Source organism: Anas acuta, chromosome 3 (genome assembly GCF_963932015.1).
Source record: "Anas acuta chromosome 3, bAnaAcu1.1, whole genome shotgun sequence".
Taxonomy (NCBI): Eukaryota; Metazoa; Chordata; class Aves; order Anseriformes; family Anatidae; genus Anas; species Anas acuta.
This window is the reverse complement of record NC_088981.1, coordinates 38,907,601-38,925,839: the sequence shown is the minus strand read 5'-3', so window position 1 is coordinate 38,925,839 and position 18,239 is coordinate 38,907,601. Positions and strand designations below refer to the sequence as shown.

At 47.9% G+C, this 18,239-nt stretch overlaps 2 protein-coding genes and 1 long non-coding RNA gene across 6 annotated transcripts in view; all 3 read right to left on the bottom strand.

The window, feature by feature from the left end:
• LOC137853875 (uncharacterized) overlaps window positions 1-1,179 on the bottom strand; it is a 170,365-nt gene extending 169,186 nt beyond the window's left edge. Inside the window, exon 1 of the long non-coding RNA XR_011094781.1 lies at window positions 191-1,179. This is a non-coding gene — a long non-coding RNA (uncharacterized lncRNA). The remainder of the gene's footprint in view (window positions 1-190) is intronic.
• A 9,469-nt stretch (window positions 1,180-10,648) lies between these two features.
• On the bottom strand, window positions 10,649-12,652 carry ZFP36L2 (ZFP36 ring finger protein like 2). The gene is made up of 2 exons (XM_068676714.1): window positions 12,602-12,652; window positions 10,649-12,370 (listed from the first exon to the last, which is right to left on the bottom strand). The coding sequence occupies exons 1-2, from the start codon at window positions 12,650-12,652 to the stop codon at window positions 10,904-10,906; spliced, it is 1,518 nt and encodes a 505-aa protein (XP_068532815.1). The 3' UTR covers window positions 10,649-10,903.
• A 1,755-nt stretch (window positions 12,653-14,407) lies between these two features.
• THADA (THADA armadillo repeat containing) overlaps window positions 14,408-18,239 on the bottom strand; it is a 165,065-nt gene continuing 161,233 nt past the window's right edge. For all 4 annotated transcript variants that reach the window (XM_068676704.1, XM_068676706.1, XM_068676703.1 and 1 more), the window contains 2 exons: window positions 16,932-17,098; window positions 14,408-15,771 (listed from right to left, as the gene is read on the bottom strand). In XM_068676704.1, coding sequence (XP_068532805.1) covers window positions 15,430-15,771; window positions 16,932-17,098 — 509 coding nt within the window. In that variant the 3' untranslated portion in view covers window positions 14,408-15,429. The remainder of the gene's footprint in view (window positions 15,772-16,931; window positions 17,099-18,239) is intronic.

The following is an 18,239-nucleotide window of genomic DNA, read 5'->3' as shown; positions in this document are numbered from 1 at the left end:
CCTGGAGCCAAAGCCCAGGCAACTGGTTTCCCAGCCCCCCTGCCACAAAGCTGAAAGCCACAGCATGGCAGCACCCAGGCCTTACAGACACCTGGCTCTGTGCAACCCTGAAATCCAGGCAGCACACCCTGCAGTAGACAGCAAGGCAGGTTTCAGGAAAAGCTTTACCTTTACTTTCCCCACAGCTCACCTGGACTGCTATGTCTCTGCATACTGTTTTGAAGAACAAGCATTTTCACCTGGGCTTGATTGAGCTCAGTTTAACAAGATGGGGATCTGCTGGAACACCCCCATCCCTGAGCACTGTCCAGTTTGTAGAGTGATGGGCTGCTTGCCTAAAAAGCTAAATATACCAAGAGGCTGTGTGATACTAAATGCTGTTATGGATTACTTCTTTTATGTTGGATGTGGCAGAAGGGGAAGGGAAACTTGTATACAATAGTATTTACAGTTTCCTCCACTTTTCTCTGTGCAGCCAAGGCAACACGGCCGTCCTGTGGTTTCTAACTTACAAGATGCTGTCCTTTGCTTGCATAATGCTGGCACAATCATGAAATAATATTAAGTTCTGTCTTTTTTTTTTTTTTTTTTTTTTTGTAATTCTAACTGGCTGATTTCTCCCTACTTCTTTTTTCTTTTCTACTACTAGCTCTGGAGTTACGTAAAGTACACTTCCTGTAATTTTAAGGAAACTTTTTTGAGATGCTCAGTACTTGCTTTTCCACCTGGATAATACTATCTGCTCAACCTCCATGAATTCCCCACTGTCTGAAAAATTGTTCTTTCCAATCAGTTTTTGGAGTTGTAAGGTGAAAACACTCCGTACTACAAAGTGCAATTTAACAAAAAAGAAAAAAAAAAAAAAAAGAGGGGAGAGGGAACCACCAAAACCCAAACAGGTCCTTTTCCCCCTCATGCCTCCTACATTATCAGAGGACTAAGAATTTAACTACACCAATGTTTTTTCTTGTTTTTTTCAGTATGCCTGTCCCTGCTTAAGTACCAAATTTCAGGCACTGTGTCAATAGCTTGAGGTGAGGGAGCATCTCACCTGGAACCAATGTTCCCTCATTTTAAACCAAATGAATAAACAGAATACCAACCTGCACCTGGCAGGTTACTGCCTTCTCGAGACTTTGAGGTAATCATTTGAGCCTCCTGCTACACATCTTAGTAAAAAACATGGCCAGCTGAGCTTGTAGAGGCCCTATGAGACCTCCTAGGCAACTTGTAGTAGAACTTTAAGTATTGGATTAAGATCCCCATGTTAAAGACTGCAGGAGCAGTCTCTGCAAAGGTAAATGGTATTTCTGAATACGACAATTAAAATCAGTGAAACTGGGAGCAGATATGTCTCTGATAGGGTAGAGTAACAGTCACAAGTGTCCTGCAAGGATCTGAGCAGGATCCTGCCCCTCTTGGCCTTACTGTCTCAAAAGGGTCTCCTCCAGATTAAATCCTAACTCTACTCTGACTTACACTCTTCCAAGTTCAGGTGATAAAAGCAAGCTGGGAGAACAGACCCATCCTGCTGCCTACTACCACCTTTCTGCAAGCCCTCTGACAACAGGCTGTACCTCTTTGAGAGCAAGAGCTCCTGAAGGAAACACCTCAATACTGTTCTCCAGGATGTTGAACATGTGCAGATAATTCAGTGTTCCGAGATGTTTCAATAGCATGCATTTTAAGAAGTAAATCTACAGATCTCATTTAAACTGACTGTCTTTATACCTTTTATTTACACTGTGTCCCTTTTAAAAAGTAAATAAATAAATAAATTGTATTTTATTCGTTCACACCAAAGTAACTGCACCTATTCTGTAGTAAACCACAAGCAACTGCTCCCTGGAGCAGCAGTTTAGTACTACCTCATTGTATTTTGGTATACCTGCTGCCTCTTCAAAAGCTGGTATTTACCAGTGGTTTGAAAGAATCCCTTTCTAAACAATTCACCATTGGTCTTGCAACAGTAGCTCCAGCTCAACAGCCAGGCTGCATTCCTGTAATTACTTAAAGAATAAGAAAAAAATAAGAATTTACTTAAGAATTCCCACCAAATCCTACTAACTCTGCAAGTCAGTATTTCGGGACGTACTTCTTTTAGTCATACTGCTCCCCAGGTGTCCCTCATCTTGTACCCATACCCACTGTTGGATGGGAAAATGGAGAGAAACTCTGTAATGAGCTGCTGTCATCTTCCTCAGTAGAGCTGGAGGTTTCAAGTGTATCAGCCCTTCAGCTTTGGAGTGTTCATTTGTGAAGACTGAAGGGTTGTATTATGGGAAATATTCACCAGCCCTACGCTTTGTTCACCATCACCAAAAAATATCCGTTGCAAGCATGACAGCCATGAAATTCCTACCTTACATTTTGGCTTGCATTGTATTTGCAGATGGAAATGTTCCCCATAAACTGAGATGTTTATTTCTTGCTTTGTAATGCTCTTGCAGCAGTTTTAGTTGCAAATCATGTGCTATGAATTCTAAAACCCGTGTTGAATTCCAGTTTAAGATGTGGGTTACCATAGGAGACATTTTGAGTAGCCAGGACAGGCCATGACTTTGTGTGCATGTTGACGCTAGCCAAGAGCTGCATGCCACTTCCAGGGGAGGTGGCTTTTCCAAGCGTCCAGACTGACCCTTCTTCAGCACCATTTCCACAGTCTTCCAAGCCACACTTCCCCAAATGCAAAATGGCCAAACTGAGGCAAAATGTTCAGGCTTAGCTCTAGAAAGCTCAGCATGGTTTGCTGCACAAGACTTTGCCTCTGCCTGTCTGTTGGGCATTATTTGGTACATCCTGGGATTTCAATTGCATATGCGGGGAAAAAAAAAAAAAAAAAAAAAAGAGAAAGAAAGAAAGAAAGAAAGAAAACTCAGAACATAACTTAGGATGTGGTTTCACAGGCAGTTCAAATCAATATAGAATTGCACTGATGCTGAAAGTGGAGGTCCTAGCCTCGCATTGCTCACATATTCCTGCCCTCTCTCACGCTTTTGTTCTGAAACCACGAGGCCATGGGATGAGTCCAGATCAGAGCACTAATCTAGCAGAAAACAAATTCTTGTCTTTTTAGAGTTGGCGTTCGTTTGGATTGGCAAATCGCTGCATTCCTCATCTAATCTGACCTTTTAAAAAAGTATTTGTTAACACTGAATTCATCTAAGATTTACAGCATGCTCTCCATCCCTATTACCACAACAGCACACGCTCTGTGTCAAACCCTCTCTGTTTATGTGCCACATCTCCAAGCTGCGTCCAACATGTAGAAACAACTTGCCCTCATACAGGTACAGGCGCCTGATAGGCACACGCTGACCCAAGGCTCTGCTGCCCCAGAAAGAGGTGTCGTGGCCTTCCCTTTGACGCATTCCTACCATCCCGAGGAAGTGTTTTGGGCATACCTAAAAGGACAGAGACACTGCTCTTTTGTAACACAGCACGAGCTTTTATAAGTAGAAGTTGTATTAAAGGTTTCCATTTTGCCATCAGGTTGGTTTGTCAGCCACGTGGAAATTGCTAGCGTTAGCCATGCTCCAAGGAAACAACATAACGCCAAACTGGGACAGGAGAAACCATCACTGGGCTGTGCTCATTAAATTACAAAATCTGTTTTCAGGTTCTGGTGATCCGAGGAGAGTTTCCAGAGCCTGCTGGGGCTATTGCTTCCCTTTTCTGGTGGCTGAACAGGGACAGGCAGAGCCCCACAGACACGTTTGGCACACACATCTCCCTTTGATGGTTTCCATGTGCAGCAAAATCTGTTATTCTGCAAGAGTATCCAAAGGTGGTATAAAGCTTTCTGGTTGAAGCACAGGCTGTGAGTAAATACAGACAGAAATAGCCTGTCAAATCCTTTCAGAGCCAGCGTAATGCATGACTGCATGCAGGTTCCTCTCCTCCCTTATTCCTTCTCCCTTCTCATTTACCCATGGGAAGAGCAAACCACCACCCAGTGTCATCAGCTGGATTACAGCCTTTACTGAAGCACAGAAGTCTACTTTCAGGGTTGACAATATTTAGGAGATTCAGAGCTCCATATGCACCACCCCAGCCAGCAAGAGCTCTGAGACCACTGCAGGGGCCAGAGCTACTTGCCATCCACAGGCCAGCAAGGATTTATTTTTAAAGCAAATAAAAATGAAGGTGAAAAATGGTCATTGATGGAAGAGTCAGAAACCTCACGTATACATGGCTTAAGAAAGCCTTAATAACCACAAAACCCAGTGCTTCTCTGCAATGAGGGAACAGTTTTCATACTGCTGCTCAGCTTCCTTTGCATACAGTATAGCGAACCCTTTCCCAACATTTATGTGCATTGAAGGCTAATCAAGATCCTGTAAGTTACCAGGCCTCTTACTGTTATTGAATTTCCCTCCGTTCCTTATCTGGAGTAGCTATTACAATTCCAGGTATTCAAGTGAACGTCATTCAGAAAAGATAAGGTAATAAGGCATTGATATAGGACCCTTATATTTAGATTTCAGCATATCTGGCTCCCTGTGTATGTTATTAACCATGGTAGAAAAGGGGGTTTTAAATTACCCAGCGTTTCCTTCTGAAATGGGGTACAGAATAGAAATTGCTCAGCAGATGTCATCTATCCCTCTTCATCAACAGAGAAGAGAGTTATCAGGATAATTTTGCCTGTTTTTCTACAGGAATGCCAATGTTGGGGGTTCACTCCCACTTGCCTCCATTAACACATCCATTATATTTCTTTGAAAGGAGAGATGAAATTACTTTCATCTGTCTGATGAAGCTTTGGGGAAAAAAATCCTTTTAGACACATGGTCCTCTAGACAATATTATCTTCTTAATATTAATTAAGGCATTAGACATAAAAATCAATGCTCTACAGTGCATTCAGCAAAAATTACACAACCTGCTAAATCTATGCTAGCTGATAACGAGCGCTTCCTTTCACATTCAGAACTTCTCAGAAGATGCTGAGCTTTGCCACACTACCTGTATTTAATTTCAGGTAAATAAGACAAAATAACTGCTATGGGATGCACTCACATTAACTAGGACTACTTTTGAGGTGAGCCTTCCTTTAAACACTTAAATCTTTTCAAATGGCACAAGAAATATTCAAGGTCCGTGTGAGTCATTACATCACCAATACAGAAAAGAAGCCTTAATGCGCATACCAAAAATTTCCCAAAGAATTTTGGATGAAATGGTGCTTCTCCAGACTTAGCAAAACCCATGTGGGATGGATAAGCCGATGCAGCAGCTTGCTGCAGAGGTGCCATGCCCTCCATCCCAACACTCCTGCCTCGTCTCCTGGACGCAGAGCACCCTCCCTTGCACCAGCTCTGAAACTCATCAGACTCTTTGCTGACCTGATGCAACTCCAACCCAGCAGGAAGTACCCTTTTTTTTTTTTTTCTATTTCTGCCTGATTGCTAAAACGCACTGACCTGCAGGCAGGTGTGGCACGTGCCAGGGCCAGCTGGGGTGGGTGGACCTGTTGGTGGCAGCGGACTGAGTGCCCAGCCCTGGTCACCTCGTGCAAGCTGTGAGCAGGCTGCCGGGCTCGGCCGGATCAGTGACCTGAACCGGCTCGGTGAGCAGCTCAGAAAGGGACAGGGAGGAGCAGAGTGGAGGAACTGCTCTCTCTTGGTGGAGGCAGCTACATCATGCTTTTAAGAAGCGTATGGACTGTGCACTTAGTCACATGGTCTAAAATTTTGGGTAGACCTGTGCGGTGCCAGGAGTTGGACTCGATGATCCTTGTGGGTCCCTTCCAACTCGGGATATTCTATGATTCTATGATTACCTCGAGTCTACCATTTTCATCCCAACTTTCTGCTTGCTTCTTTAGTAGGTGAGCACTTATGGGTCCAGCTGCAGCCACACGGGACAGTCCTGCCTCCAGCTGCCAGCTCTGCCCTTGCTGGGCCACCACCAACTGGCTGCGGGGTCAGCAGAAGGGAAGCGGTGCCTTTATTGCAGAGGCCTTAAAGCACTGAGGAATGTGAGCTTAAGCTGAGGTGTCAGAAAGTGGAGGTTCAGCTTCCAGAGCTGATGTGTTGCTGTGCTCTGGGAGCTCAGCAGGCAAAACCTGAAACGTCCCACCTTACCCATGACAAAGCACCGCCACTAGAAGCTCTGTCAAGCAAGGTTCACTCTCAAGGGCAGCCAAACAAGACAGACCACACAATTACAATTACATAGTACAAGTCCCTTAGCTTTAATGCCTTTCTAGCAAAATGACAGAATTAAACCAAGTACATCTTGATCACAAACAAAAATGAAATTTCAGGCCTTCTTGGAAAACGGGATTGTCAGATGCACACAGTTTCTTCTTTAAAAGTAAGCCACACATTCTAAAATGCGTTGAAAGGCCTAAGGGGTGGGATGGGATGGGATGGGATGGGATGGGATGGGATGGGATGGGATGGGATGGGATGGGATGGGATGGGATGGGATGGGATGGGGTAGGGCATGAGAGCAGAAAATGGCCAGGGGGCAACAATAACTTCTTTTCCAAAGTAATGGAAGTGTTGCATAGGTCACTTAAATGATATTTGGAAAGGGGTTCATACCCTACCTATCTTTAACCAACAAAGCACGAGTTTGTGGCATTTCGTATTAGAAATATACTGAAGAGCTGACAGCCTACTGACTCCTCCTGTGCTGGCGCGATGTCTTCCACAGGTTACACAGAGCATGCCGTAAATTTGACTTCCTACTCTTGAACAGGGAATAAATCATTACCAAAAAAAAAAAAAAAAAAAAGCTTAAGTTAGAGCCACGACATGCTAAGTGAAAAGCAGCATTCCTGTGCTCTGTGGCACACTGCTGGGAACATTTTCCGTGTTGTGCAATCCATTCAGATGTGTGCTGAATCAGGTTTAGTTTTTCTATGAACTTGTGTCAGGCAGCAAGACCCAAAGCCAAGAGAAAGTAAAAGCACTGGAGTTTCAGCACTCCTGCTCTACCTGAAGAGGACAAAATGAAACAAACAAGGAGCCCCCCTAGAAATTGAGAGGACTCGGGATCAAAATCAAAACTGCTGAGTTGACATATTTGAAAACCCCATAATTATCATACCGAGCCATCTTGAAACAGGTCCTTTTTCAAGGTCTGTGCCATTACACCTATTTCTATGAATGTGCAAGTCTTTGCTGCAATTTCTTTCAGATTACCAGCTGAAGCAAGCGTTCAAGACTCAGCCCTAGCCAACAGGACTTTAAGCGCCCCAGCTACTGATGTGCAATAGCAGAGACCGTGGAGCTCCTTCCCAGCCCATGGCTCTTGCAGAAAGAGTTTGTTTTCATGCAGAGCATATTGATTTATTGCAAGGTATCAGGAATTTCTGAATGGTCTGGTCAGCTTTACATGCTTCACTGACTTTTGAAATGAAAGCAACAGAGCTTCAGCTTAAATCAACACTGTAAGTCACCAGTTTAAAGGTTAACACTTGATTGTGCAGCACAAGAAAGAAACACTTATCTTCCCAGTCCAAGGACTTCTGGTTTTCTGACCAGTGGCACATAACATTGTAACGGGTTGTTTTGAAATACACTTTTGCAGAGATATAAACGAAGCAGGGTGCAAGAGAACTGGCCTCTGAGCCCTGGGGCAGGCTACGGGGCAGCCCGGGCCCCGCTTTCCCACACGCTGCAACTTCGGGGACTGGTCACCCAGGCTGTCCTGTCCCACTTTGGGCAGTTTCCAAATCCCAAAGGCGAGTTAAGACATTGGCTCGGCCACCCGTTGAGCTGAGAGCTGAAGCCACGGGCACCCAGCTCCTGCTGGCGGGCACAGGGGCTGCCACAGGACGAAGGAGGGACCCGGCTGCACCAGGTGTCCCGCAGGCAGCGCGTGAAGCAGCTCCTCCAGGAGTCGTTTTGGGAAGCCACGGGAGCGATTCCAAGCACAAAGTGTCAGGCCGACCCACGAAAAAAAGGCGGACCGCTGCCGCTGGCCTGTGTTGTCATACATTGCTTACGTTTGTTTTAATTTTAAACCCAGAGTCAGTCCAAGGTTTGTTACACAAACATATGGCACCCGTATTACATTCTGCCTCGTATTTATAGAAAGTACCGTGGCAGTCCAGACAGCGCAGAGATGCCATGATGTTAACAACATTTATTATTAGTCTGACAAAAGAACAAAAATAAGCCTGTAGAAACCGTGACTGAAAGTTTAAGGGATCGATTGGAGTAAGGAACCAGAGTGGGGAGTTTGGAGTGAAGAAAATCCCTCCAGCGTTAACAAACGCGCAGTCCCCAGGCCACTGAGTTATTATTTTTGTTATATAAATACACCCCCAGAAAGGTAGTTTGTTGAAAAACCCAAGCCCTGAAAACCCTATTACCACGTTTAACACGGGCCCGAATAACACAGATATGCCTCAAGCCCTGGGAGCACCCAGGCAGGAGCCTTCACTCCTCCCGCTGAGGAAGGCAGCTTTTGGGACAAAGGGTAAGCCTTAATTACGCCTTTTTATTGCCCAAACTGCCATTTCCTCCTTATCCCAAACAAGCAGGGAAGGCTAATGGCACGTTACTAGCCATGCTGGCCATAAATGCCATTACTAGATTTTTCCATTCCAGCTGCTAAGACAGAGGCAGCAGGGGCCCGATCCTTCAGGCCTCTTCCTAAAGAGAAAGGAAGAGAAAAAAAAAAAAAAACACCACACAGGGGAAAAAAAAAAAAAAGGGAAGCAGGACAGAGCACACCGGCGGCACCCGCAGGGCCGAACCTTCTGGAAGCGTTTATTAGCTTTGGCTGCCGACCAGAGCCGGCTGCAGGAGCGGGCCGGGGCTGCAGGGCCTGGTTAATCTGCAGCCAGGCCCGGGCGTGAGGGGGGCGAGCGGGAAGCGCGGCCTAGGCAGGGCTCCAAGAGTTGGGGTTGTGCTGGTTTTTTGTTCCTTTTTTTTTTTTTTTTTCAAAAAAACTTTATTGGGAGAACTACAAAACATTTACAGTACAAAGTTTACAGTCTCACACAATTTGTAGTGAACTGACTCCCGAAAAATATATTACAACTCAAGTTGACTTATCCTTTAGTTACATTCAAAACATACTTCTGTTAAAGTAGTCCAAAAGAGTACATAGTGCTCAATCTGTACCTATGTACAAACAAAACTAAGCTACTGCTCATTCATCCACCGTCCAGGAAAGTTTCGGAAAACTCCCGACTTTCTACATAAGAAAAAAAAAATTACAAGTTTTGGAATTCAATTAAACAAGATATGCTCGTGTACTGTATAAAGTTTCAGATCCAAAGATGGCCTCCATTCTTATAAAATAAAGAGTGGTGAAATTTTGCTGTAGTTAAAACCCATCCCTACATTCAAATTATCATCTCAAGCATTAAGAAAAATACTTATTTGGTTGAGAAATATTTAAGGCAAGCATGGACCCTCAAGAAGGCACTGTGAGACATAATACTGGGACCCCCAATTATTGCTACATACTTTGAGACTACATCACAGTGTGATTGGTGGAGTTAGGCAACAAGAAATACTTTTTGGTTACTTTCAACAACTCTGAAATTAGATTTGCCACTTTGAAGTCTGATTGCAAAGTAAGTCTTTTTTTGTTTTGTTTTGTTGGTTTGTTCCCCCCCCCTTCTTCTACTTGTTTGTTTTTCAACTCGGACGGGCTACAACCATTTACATTCTAAAAAACCCATAGAAATTGCTCAAACTACTTCCACAGCATCGAGACCGATTTCTATAAAGAAACCATGCAATCTTTCAGATTTACGTAAACAAGGAAAGAAATTAATGAAATAAATATTACATACAATCTCTTAAATTAAGAATTTTACTCATTTACAATAAAATAACCAAGTGAAGTTACAAAAAGGCATATATTACTGTGAAAAGAACACACTCCACATTTCGCCGATTAATAATGGCAATCATAATTTAAACATAATAAAAGAATATATATCTATTGCTTTTCATCATACCCGATAAATACAGTATGAACAAATTACCAATGTATACTTTTCACAAGATAATAAATAAGTTAAATAGTTTCATATTGAGTTGTGTGCAGTGACTCATTCATGCAATCAACTCAAACAGCTAAAAAAAAATTAAAAAAATCAGCAGTTATTCTCCAACAATTACAAACTAAACTCAGTTGAGTGCTTCCAAATAAAGCAACAACAAAAAAAATTGTTCTAAGCCAAACATCCACTAAGTGGTGGCAATGGAACCAATATTAAACTTTGGAATGAAGGTTTTAGCATTTGTTATAATAATAATACATAGATATATAAAAAAAGAAGGTTGTTATCAAGGCATATTCTTGGCAGGATGTTGGATTTCTCTTTTCTTAAAAAAAAGCTTATAGGTTTTAGTTATGTTCTGTGTTTTTATTTGAACTGGATTGAAAGACAAGAACTGCTCGGTGGCTTTTCTGCGTGTGCCTGCAGATGTGGAGGAGCTGGAAAGGCAGAACCCGCGCTCCCCGGATTGTTTGTTGCTTTCTGGTGGTGTCTTTGCTAACGCTTTTTTGTTTTCTTTCTTTCTTTTTTTTTCTCTGAACACAGATGGAATGGCTGCTGCTGGTGCGTATCATAACTTGTCTCCAAAGAACAACAACAAAGAAAAAAAAAAAAAAACAACCCCAAAACAAAAATCCCCTTCTTCCAAGGTCTCTCTATAAAAATAGGTTTGTTCAGTTCACGTCACTCGCCCTTTCGCAAAACGCTTTTTTTTTTTTGTTCAGCTCTCGGTGGATATATAGATAGATATACGTATAAAAAAACAAAAACAAGAACAAGAGCAGGGTTCTCTCTCTTCGCCCTGTGACTTACTTGCGCTCGCGGCTGCGGGGGGGGCGCGGGGCCGGCCCGGGGGCGGCGGCGGGGGGCGCAGCGGGAGCAGCAGCAGCAGCAGCAGCAGCAGCAGCAGGGGCAGCCGCCGGCCTAATCGTCGGAGATGGAGAGGCGGCTGAAGATGGGCAGGCGGCGGCCCGAGTCCAGGCTGGGCGACTCGGAGCCGCTGAGCGAGCCGGAGCTGAGGGAGCCGCTCAGGTAGCTCTCGCGGTCCGACAGCGAGTCCGGCGGGCTGGGCGGCGCGTCGAAGACGGGCGACTCGGAGAGGCGGCGCAGGGGCTGGAAGCTGAAGGGCGGCGAGGCGGGGGGCGGCGGGCAGCCCCCCCCGGGGGGCGGCGGCGGCGGGGGCTGCTGCTGCTGCTGCTGCTGGCAGCGGTAATAGGCGGCGGCGGCGGCTGCCGCGGCGGCGGCGGCGGCGAAGCTGGGGGTGTGCAGGGCGAGGGGCGCGATGAGGCTGCCCAGCTCCTGGCCCGAGAAGGCGAAGGCGTTGTTGGCGCAGGGCGGCGAGAGCAGCTCCTCGCAGTACGACGAGGCCGAGGCGGGCGGCGGCGGCGTGCGCGACCCGCCGGGGCTCTCCAGCAGCGCGGCGTCCAGGCGGCCGCCGGGGGGCGGCGGGGGCGGCGGGGCGGCGGCGTGCGGGTGGTGGTGGTGGTGGTGGTGGGCGGAGAAGCCGGAGAAGCTCAGGCTGTGGTGCAGCTTGGGCCGCTCGCTGCCCCCGCCGCCGCCGCCGCGGGGGTGCCCGAAGCCGCCGCCGCCGCCTCCTCCTCCTCCTCCTCCCAGGGGGTGGTCGCGGGGGGCGAAGGCGCGGAGGTCGCCGGTGCTGCCGGCGGGGTGCGGGGCGTGCTGGTGGTGGTGGTGGTGGTGGTGCGGGGGGGCGGCCGAGGCGGGGGGAGCGGCGGCCGTGCCCCCGCCGGGCGCCGGGCGGCGCTCGTCGGCGTTGTGGATGAAGTGGCAGCGGGGGCCGTAGGGGCAGAAGCCGATGGTGTGGAAGGTGCGGCACAGCTCGGTCTTGTACTTGGGGTGGCGGGTGAGGCTGCGCAGCTCGTGGAAGCCGTGCGCGAACTGGCACTTCTCGCCGTACTTGCAGGCGCCGCTCTCCTCGAAGGGGCGGCACAGCTCCGTCTTGTAGCGCGTCGAGTTGATGGGCGCCCCCCCGCCGCCGCCCGAGCCGCCCCCCTTCTGCTGCTGCTGCTGCTGCTGCTGGAGCTGCTGCATGAGGTGCTGGCTGCGCTCGCCGTTCTCGCTGAAGGAGCGGTCCCGGAACTTGTTCTCCTTGTTGAGCAGGGCCGTGGGGCTGCTGCTGCCGCCGCCTCCGCCGCCGGAGCCCGTCTCCTTCAGGCTGCCGAACGAGGAGGAGGAAGAGGAGGAGGAGGAGGAGGAGGACGAGCTGGAGCCGGTGGGGCTGGGGAACTTGGAGCCGCCGGCCAGGGCCGGCAGGTTGCTGGTCGAGTGCCGCCGCAGGAAGCCCGGCGCGAAGCTGGAGCTGGGGGGGGTGACCGGGGTCCCCACGGCCTTCTTGTCCAGCATGCTGCTCAGGTTGGTCAGGGACTTCTCCGTCTGCGAGCGGGGCGGGAGAAGGGGGGGACGGGGAGCGGGAGAAGAGGAGGAGGAGGAGGAGGAGAGAGGCGGGTTGGCTCGCAGCGCGACCGCCAGCCCGCGCCGCCCCGGGCACGGCCCCGCAGCCGCGGCGGGGCAGGGACAGGGACGGGGACGGGGACGGGGCTGGGGGCACGGAGCTGCCCCGCGCCCCCCGGGCAGCCTCCCCCCTTGGCCCGGCCCGGCCCTTACCTTGCACAAGAAGTCGATGTCGTAGAAGGCCGATAACAGCGTCGTAGACATCGCTAGATCCTGTAATGGTCGGACACGCAGCAAGGACCGAAAGAGCCCGCTCCCCTCGGAGGGTTTGCAGAAGCCACGACTGGGCGGGAGGCGGCGGCGGCGGCCGGGGCGGGGTGGGTGTGGGGTGCGGGTGTGGGGGGGGTGCCGGCCGCTCACGGGTCCGAAACGCTCCCGACTCCTTCCCGGCGGGGCGGCGGGAGCCGGGCCGGGGCGGCGGCGGCGGCTGCAGGGCAGCGGGCGACCGGCGGGAGCTCGGCGGGGCCCCGCGCCGCCCCCATATAAACGCCGCCGCCGAGGCACGGGGGGGAGGTGCCGGGGCCCAGCGCCCCGCCCGCCGCCCGCCCCGCCCCGCCCCGCCGCTGGCCGCCATTTCGGGTCGGCGCGGAGCCGCCTCCTCCTCCTCCTCCTCCTCCTCCTCCTCCTCCTCCTCCTCCTCCTCCTCCTCCTCCTCCTCAGCCGCTTGTGCCACGTAATGGGCCCGAGACAAAAGCCCGGGGCCGCCCCGGGGCCGGGCGGGCTCGCTCCCGGCTGCCCGCAGCGCGCTGCTGCTCGCACCCCCCTCCCCGTCCCGGCCGTGCCCGGCGCTGTGCCGCCCCCTGCCGCCCCCGGGCCGCCGCTGAGGGGAGTTGGCCCGGGAGGAGCCGCACGCCCCGAGGCTCACAGAGTTGCTCGGTTTTATGGGCAGCGTGGACCTGCTGCTGCGCTGCTCTGTCTGCATCTGCCCAGCGCTCAGTGTAAATGTCCACACGCACTTCCCCTTCTTTCCAGCAAAACACCAAAAAGCCAGGGCCAGCAGGCAGCCGTACCCTCGCTGCTGAAACAGCCGAGGGCACAGAGCCCCGCCGGCCTTTCGGTAGAGTTCCCCCTTCTGCCAGCCTTGCTGCTGCACCAGTCCCACAAGCTGGGAGCTGCGCTAGCGGGCAGCTGTAGTCAGGAGCCGCACGACTGCTTGACCCTTAAAAGCGGCTTCCAGACGTAACCTGGGCTACTCTTTGCCCAGGAGCTGAAAGCAGATGCCAACGAATTAATTTCCAGGCCAGCTCCCAGCGTGGCTTTATTGCGTTAGATAACGCGCACCCTGTGCAACAAGCTGCCATCTCCGATTCTAACCTTCTGCTGCTGCGTGAAGTCTCACATTGCGCTGTGAATTACTTTCATAAGTAATCTCCAATCCTGGAAGCCTACAGCGAGTACTTCCACTTCAGACATGAGTTTTTGCCTAGAGTGAGTTAGCCCGGTGCAGTTTACACACGTTCATTAGGCTTAATTTGACAGTTTATCTTGTTTCACAGCAGATTCCTCCCCAAACTCACGCCGTCGCAAGGAGTCGGCGACACGAGTTAGGTGCCACAGGCAGACCAGGACGATCGCTCTTCGTGAAGAGCCCGGCCAGGAGCTGACACAGGGTCTCGGGCTGCAGCCCAGTGAGCGCTGCTCGCTGCAGGGCTGCGTTGCGTTGCGCTGTGTTGCATTGCCACCTCCCGGAGACCGGCAGCACGGCAGAGCCTGCAGCCCTCCCGACCGCTGCACGCTCACCGCATCGTCACCCGGACGCGCAGCTAGGCTGTGCTAACGTACAGCTACGAGCTACGAGGCCGAAAGCGAGCAATGGTGTACTGCACATCACTCTGTAACTCTTCCAAGGAGACTGCAGTATCTATATATATCGACTTGCAGCTTTGTTTTGGCTATGTCCAGCTACGGCCGGACCAAATATAAAATCATAGCCCTCGACTGAAAGAACATAACAAAGCCTTTTTAAAATAAGTATTTATTTTTGACGTCTCATTTTCACATCGCAGCCAAATCCAAATTCCCAGAAAAATAAATCCACAAAGTGCAACAAACGTTTTTGTACCTCAGACAATGAAACAGTTGAGCACTGGACACGTTATTCCACGCAGCTCTTACCAAGGGCTCGCTGCAAAACCTCGGGAGGGAGAGCGCCATAGCACAAGGACGCTTCCTACACATCTCCAGTGGCCTTATTTTTCAAGACTGCTTGGAGAGCAAGGTGTTTTGAAGTAAAGACAAAACTATTCTGCTCTAAGTGGAACAGCTGCTTTGTTTTCAATGCTGCCAATTTCATTTGAGAGCAATTTTACAAAAGTAGGTATTTGATTTACAGGAAACACAGGCATGCGAAGCGTAACTAACGCTGTTTCCATCTACAAAACGAGGCTACTAGCAAGGTAAGGATCCTTGCCTTCCTCCAGAGAAGAATGCAGTAAAATTTAAACTGTAGTCTAGAATTTGTCACGGACAAACAAAAAGGATGCAAGGTTTAACTTAAAATAAAAACTTCCCTTATCAATTCAATAATTAACATTTTACCTGTCAAAATGAGCCTCCCCCCCCAAAAAAAGAAGTTTTTTCCTGGTATTAAAATACAGGAGGTGAAAATCCAGGATAAAACGTAACACAACGACAGGTGGCCTGCACCTGGATGAATGGAAAATATTAGGCTTAGCTGCTTTACTTCCTACAGTAGCTACAATAAACCATACTCAGCTGAATGAAATTAGCAAATGCATTTAAAAGGAATGGTCTCCCACAGCACACCTGACCAAAAAAATATATCAATGGACTCATATATGGAAAATGCGTTTTTAGCATGAATAGTGAATAGTTTGTTACAGGTTTACTGGGGTCGCCATAGCAATACCTTAACTCCTTGAATATCCATCGAATTCAGTCCCCTGCTAATCCACTATAATGTCTGTAGTTCCCTGAGAATGAACTTCTAGTGGTTTTTGTTGGTTTGTTTTCTCCTTTTTTTAGTTCAGTGTTTTTGGACTTTCATTTTTGCAAATCTCATCAGACTTGAGCAAATTTATTATTTTAAGGCAGTGTGATACTCTTTCATTCTGAATAGCCAATTTTGTGAATTCTGAAGTTTTCGAAAATTCTGGACTCGGAGGAAGCGCTCTAAGAAGGTGTGCAACAAGCTGGGCTTGGTCCTGTGCCCTTCTGGACAGTCGATTAAGTTCTTGATCTGGTAAGGTTAGATGAGTCACTTGTATAAGCCGTAAAAGGTGCTTACTAAGTTGTCTGGCGTTAGTTAACTTCTCTTCCCAAAAATTAACTTCCCCTTTATCAAACAGGTTATCATCTTCTTCCTTAATAAAAAGAAAAACAACAGCAATTAGGAAACGACTTGTGGGCTGGATAACAATGAAAGGATTTTAAAGTCTAAAAAAGATACAAAGAAGTAGAGAGTGAAGCCTGTTATAGAACAGCTTATTTCTGCTAAAAAAAAAAAAAAAAAGGAAAATTCATATGCATCATTTTTCACAGGTTTTCAAAGCAATATGAAGTTTCTTCCTTTGCCAAAGAAATTCTACCTTCAAAAATGAGGCAGTTGTGGTATACCTCTTGGGGAGTAGTGGAAGTAAGTAGTAGTCCTAATCCTTAACATGTGCTTGCCTTCCACTCTAACTGTCTTGTATTTCACAGAGACTCCTGTAACCAGCATGGTAATTTGCTATCTCATGGAGCTTTTTGAGTGGATTAAATGAAAAAGGAAAATGGTATCAGCCAGTGAAATATCAGAAAGGCGTACGTAAACCACAGACTTAAGAGAAGTTTCGTAATACATTTTATGGTGTGTATTAATTGCCAACAAACGTCCCAAAGACGTGGCTGTTCCTGCTACTTCCGCGTTACCGTCTAGCCTGATTTTCATTTTTACAGCCTCATCAAGGCAAAGGTAGTGCAGTGCTACGGCGTTAACCTCTACAGGACCAACATGGCAAAGCTTTGCTTTGTGTAAAGAATCCTTCTGAAGGCACTGGCTTAGGTAAGTGAGGCTAAGTGCTGTACAGAACCAGTCCTATGGAGATGGCACGAGGGTTCCAAATCCGTAGCTGCAATCTCTGGACAAGCAGCTGGGGGAACACGGCTCTTGAATGTCAGATGTGCCTGGCACCCACAACGGCACTTTAGATTCAAGGCGGGCGATCATCTGCAATGCCACTGAATGCAATTAGTTACAGCTGCAGTCAACAACAATTTGTTAAGTAACTCTTGATTTATTTCAATGTCTGTTTGTTGGTCTTTTTAATTTTATACTGATATTGCCAGGCCACTGACATCAACTCTATTTATTTATTCTAAATCTGTCCACGTGATTTTTTTTTATTATATATAATTGTAAATACAATTAATACTGGAGTAATGACCGTCAGGGAATGGCTCCATCAGATTAGCCATTTCATTCTATTCCTACCACAAGAAACAGCCATCCCAGCGTGAGGGGGCAGCTGCATGTTAGAATTACCAGAGCTGAAGCCTCCAAGCCTTGTTGTGGATCACTGTCTCCCAGCAGCCACTCCAGCAAGACCGGCACGCCGGCACGGGCTTCCCCCCACAGCTGAAGCAGCTCACACAGTGTGCCAAACGCTAAGTCCAAGGCCATCGGAGCATTCACTATCCTAAGTGCAAACTCTGTTGAGAGAAAATACGTGCAATGAGGTACAGCAAAACAGAAACATTTTCAAGTAAGATCAGCACAAAAATGATTTCTTGAAAGCAGATGCTGAATTTACACAAACACATCTAGAAGGATGAATCAGACTGCAAGTATGCCAGATGAGTATTTGTTTCTCTAACACCTGGAGCCTTTTTTCCAGTCCCAAAATCATAATGAAGCAACTGAAACACTGATGCCTGGTATTTTTCATGCTCATACAGTGGCTTTCCATAACACAGGTTCAAGTATACTGAAATGTCTGTTAAAAATCTGTTCAGAGACAGTCCTGACACTATTACATGGTGACTATGCAAAATAGCAGCTATACCATAAATGTGACCTGGTGATTCACTGGATCTCAAAGCCTTCAGCACACAGTATGTTTTAAAGGGCTGAGATACAGAAGGAATCATTATTTGGTGTGCAATCTCTCTCTACGTAGTAGTTTATACGTTTATATACATGCACACATATGTAAGAGAGATCACGCATGCAAGACAGGCTTAGAGAAGATGTTCAGGGAGGCAAAGACAGATACTGCTTACAGTATCATCACAGAGCTATATTTATGCAGTTTTTGCTATCGCTGCTACAGTTTTTTCCCTAGGGACTAAGGAAATGGACAAATCATGCCAGAACTGTACACAAAGCCATCATCCACACCAGATTCCTTCCCTAAACTTCCCCACTGCTCTCATTTGTGCAGATGATGTTTTAACTATGTGGTTCCTAGGCCTGCTCTCAATAATGGAATACATAAAAATGCCAGCAGCCTTGTTTGCATTCAGATCCAACAGCTGCCTTCACCAATACAAGTTTCTCCAGTGGTAATGTTAATTTTTTTTTTTTTTTTTTTTTAAGGGGGAATGAAGGAAGAGGACTGGAGGAGGAGCACTGATGAACAAGTCCCTGTAAAATTCCTGATAGTGTAAAATGGATTTGGGCAAAATTTACCCTTGTGTCCACAGTCACCAGCATAAAACAGCTGTTCACAGAAGGGTCTTACTTCTAAGTAGGAAGGACACCTCATCCAGACACATCATCCTTGAAGACTGTCTTTTTTTGGTTAGGAAACGCAGCAGAGCCAGAATTACTCAGAAAAATTGATACAGACAT

Coding starts and splice junctions, on each gene's coding strand:
- ZFP36L2 (XM_068676714.1), bottom strand. CDS start 12,652: ATGTCTACGACGCTGTTATCGGCCTTCTACGACATCGACTTCTTGTGC. Junction 12,371..12,601: donor ACATCGACTTCTTGTGCAAG/GTAAGGGCCGGG, acceptor CCCCGCTCGCAG/ACGGAGAAGTCCCTGACCAA.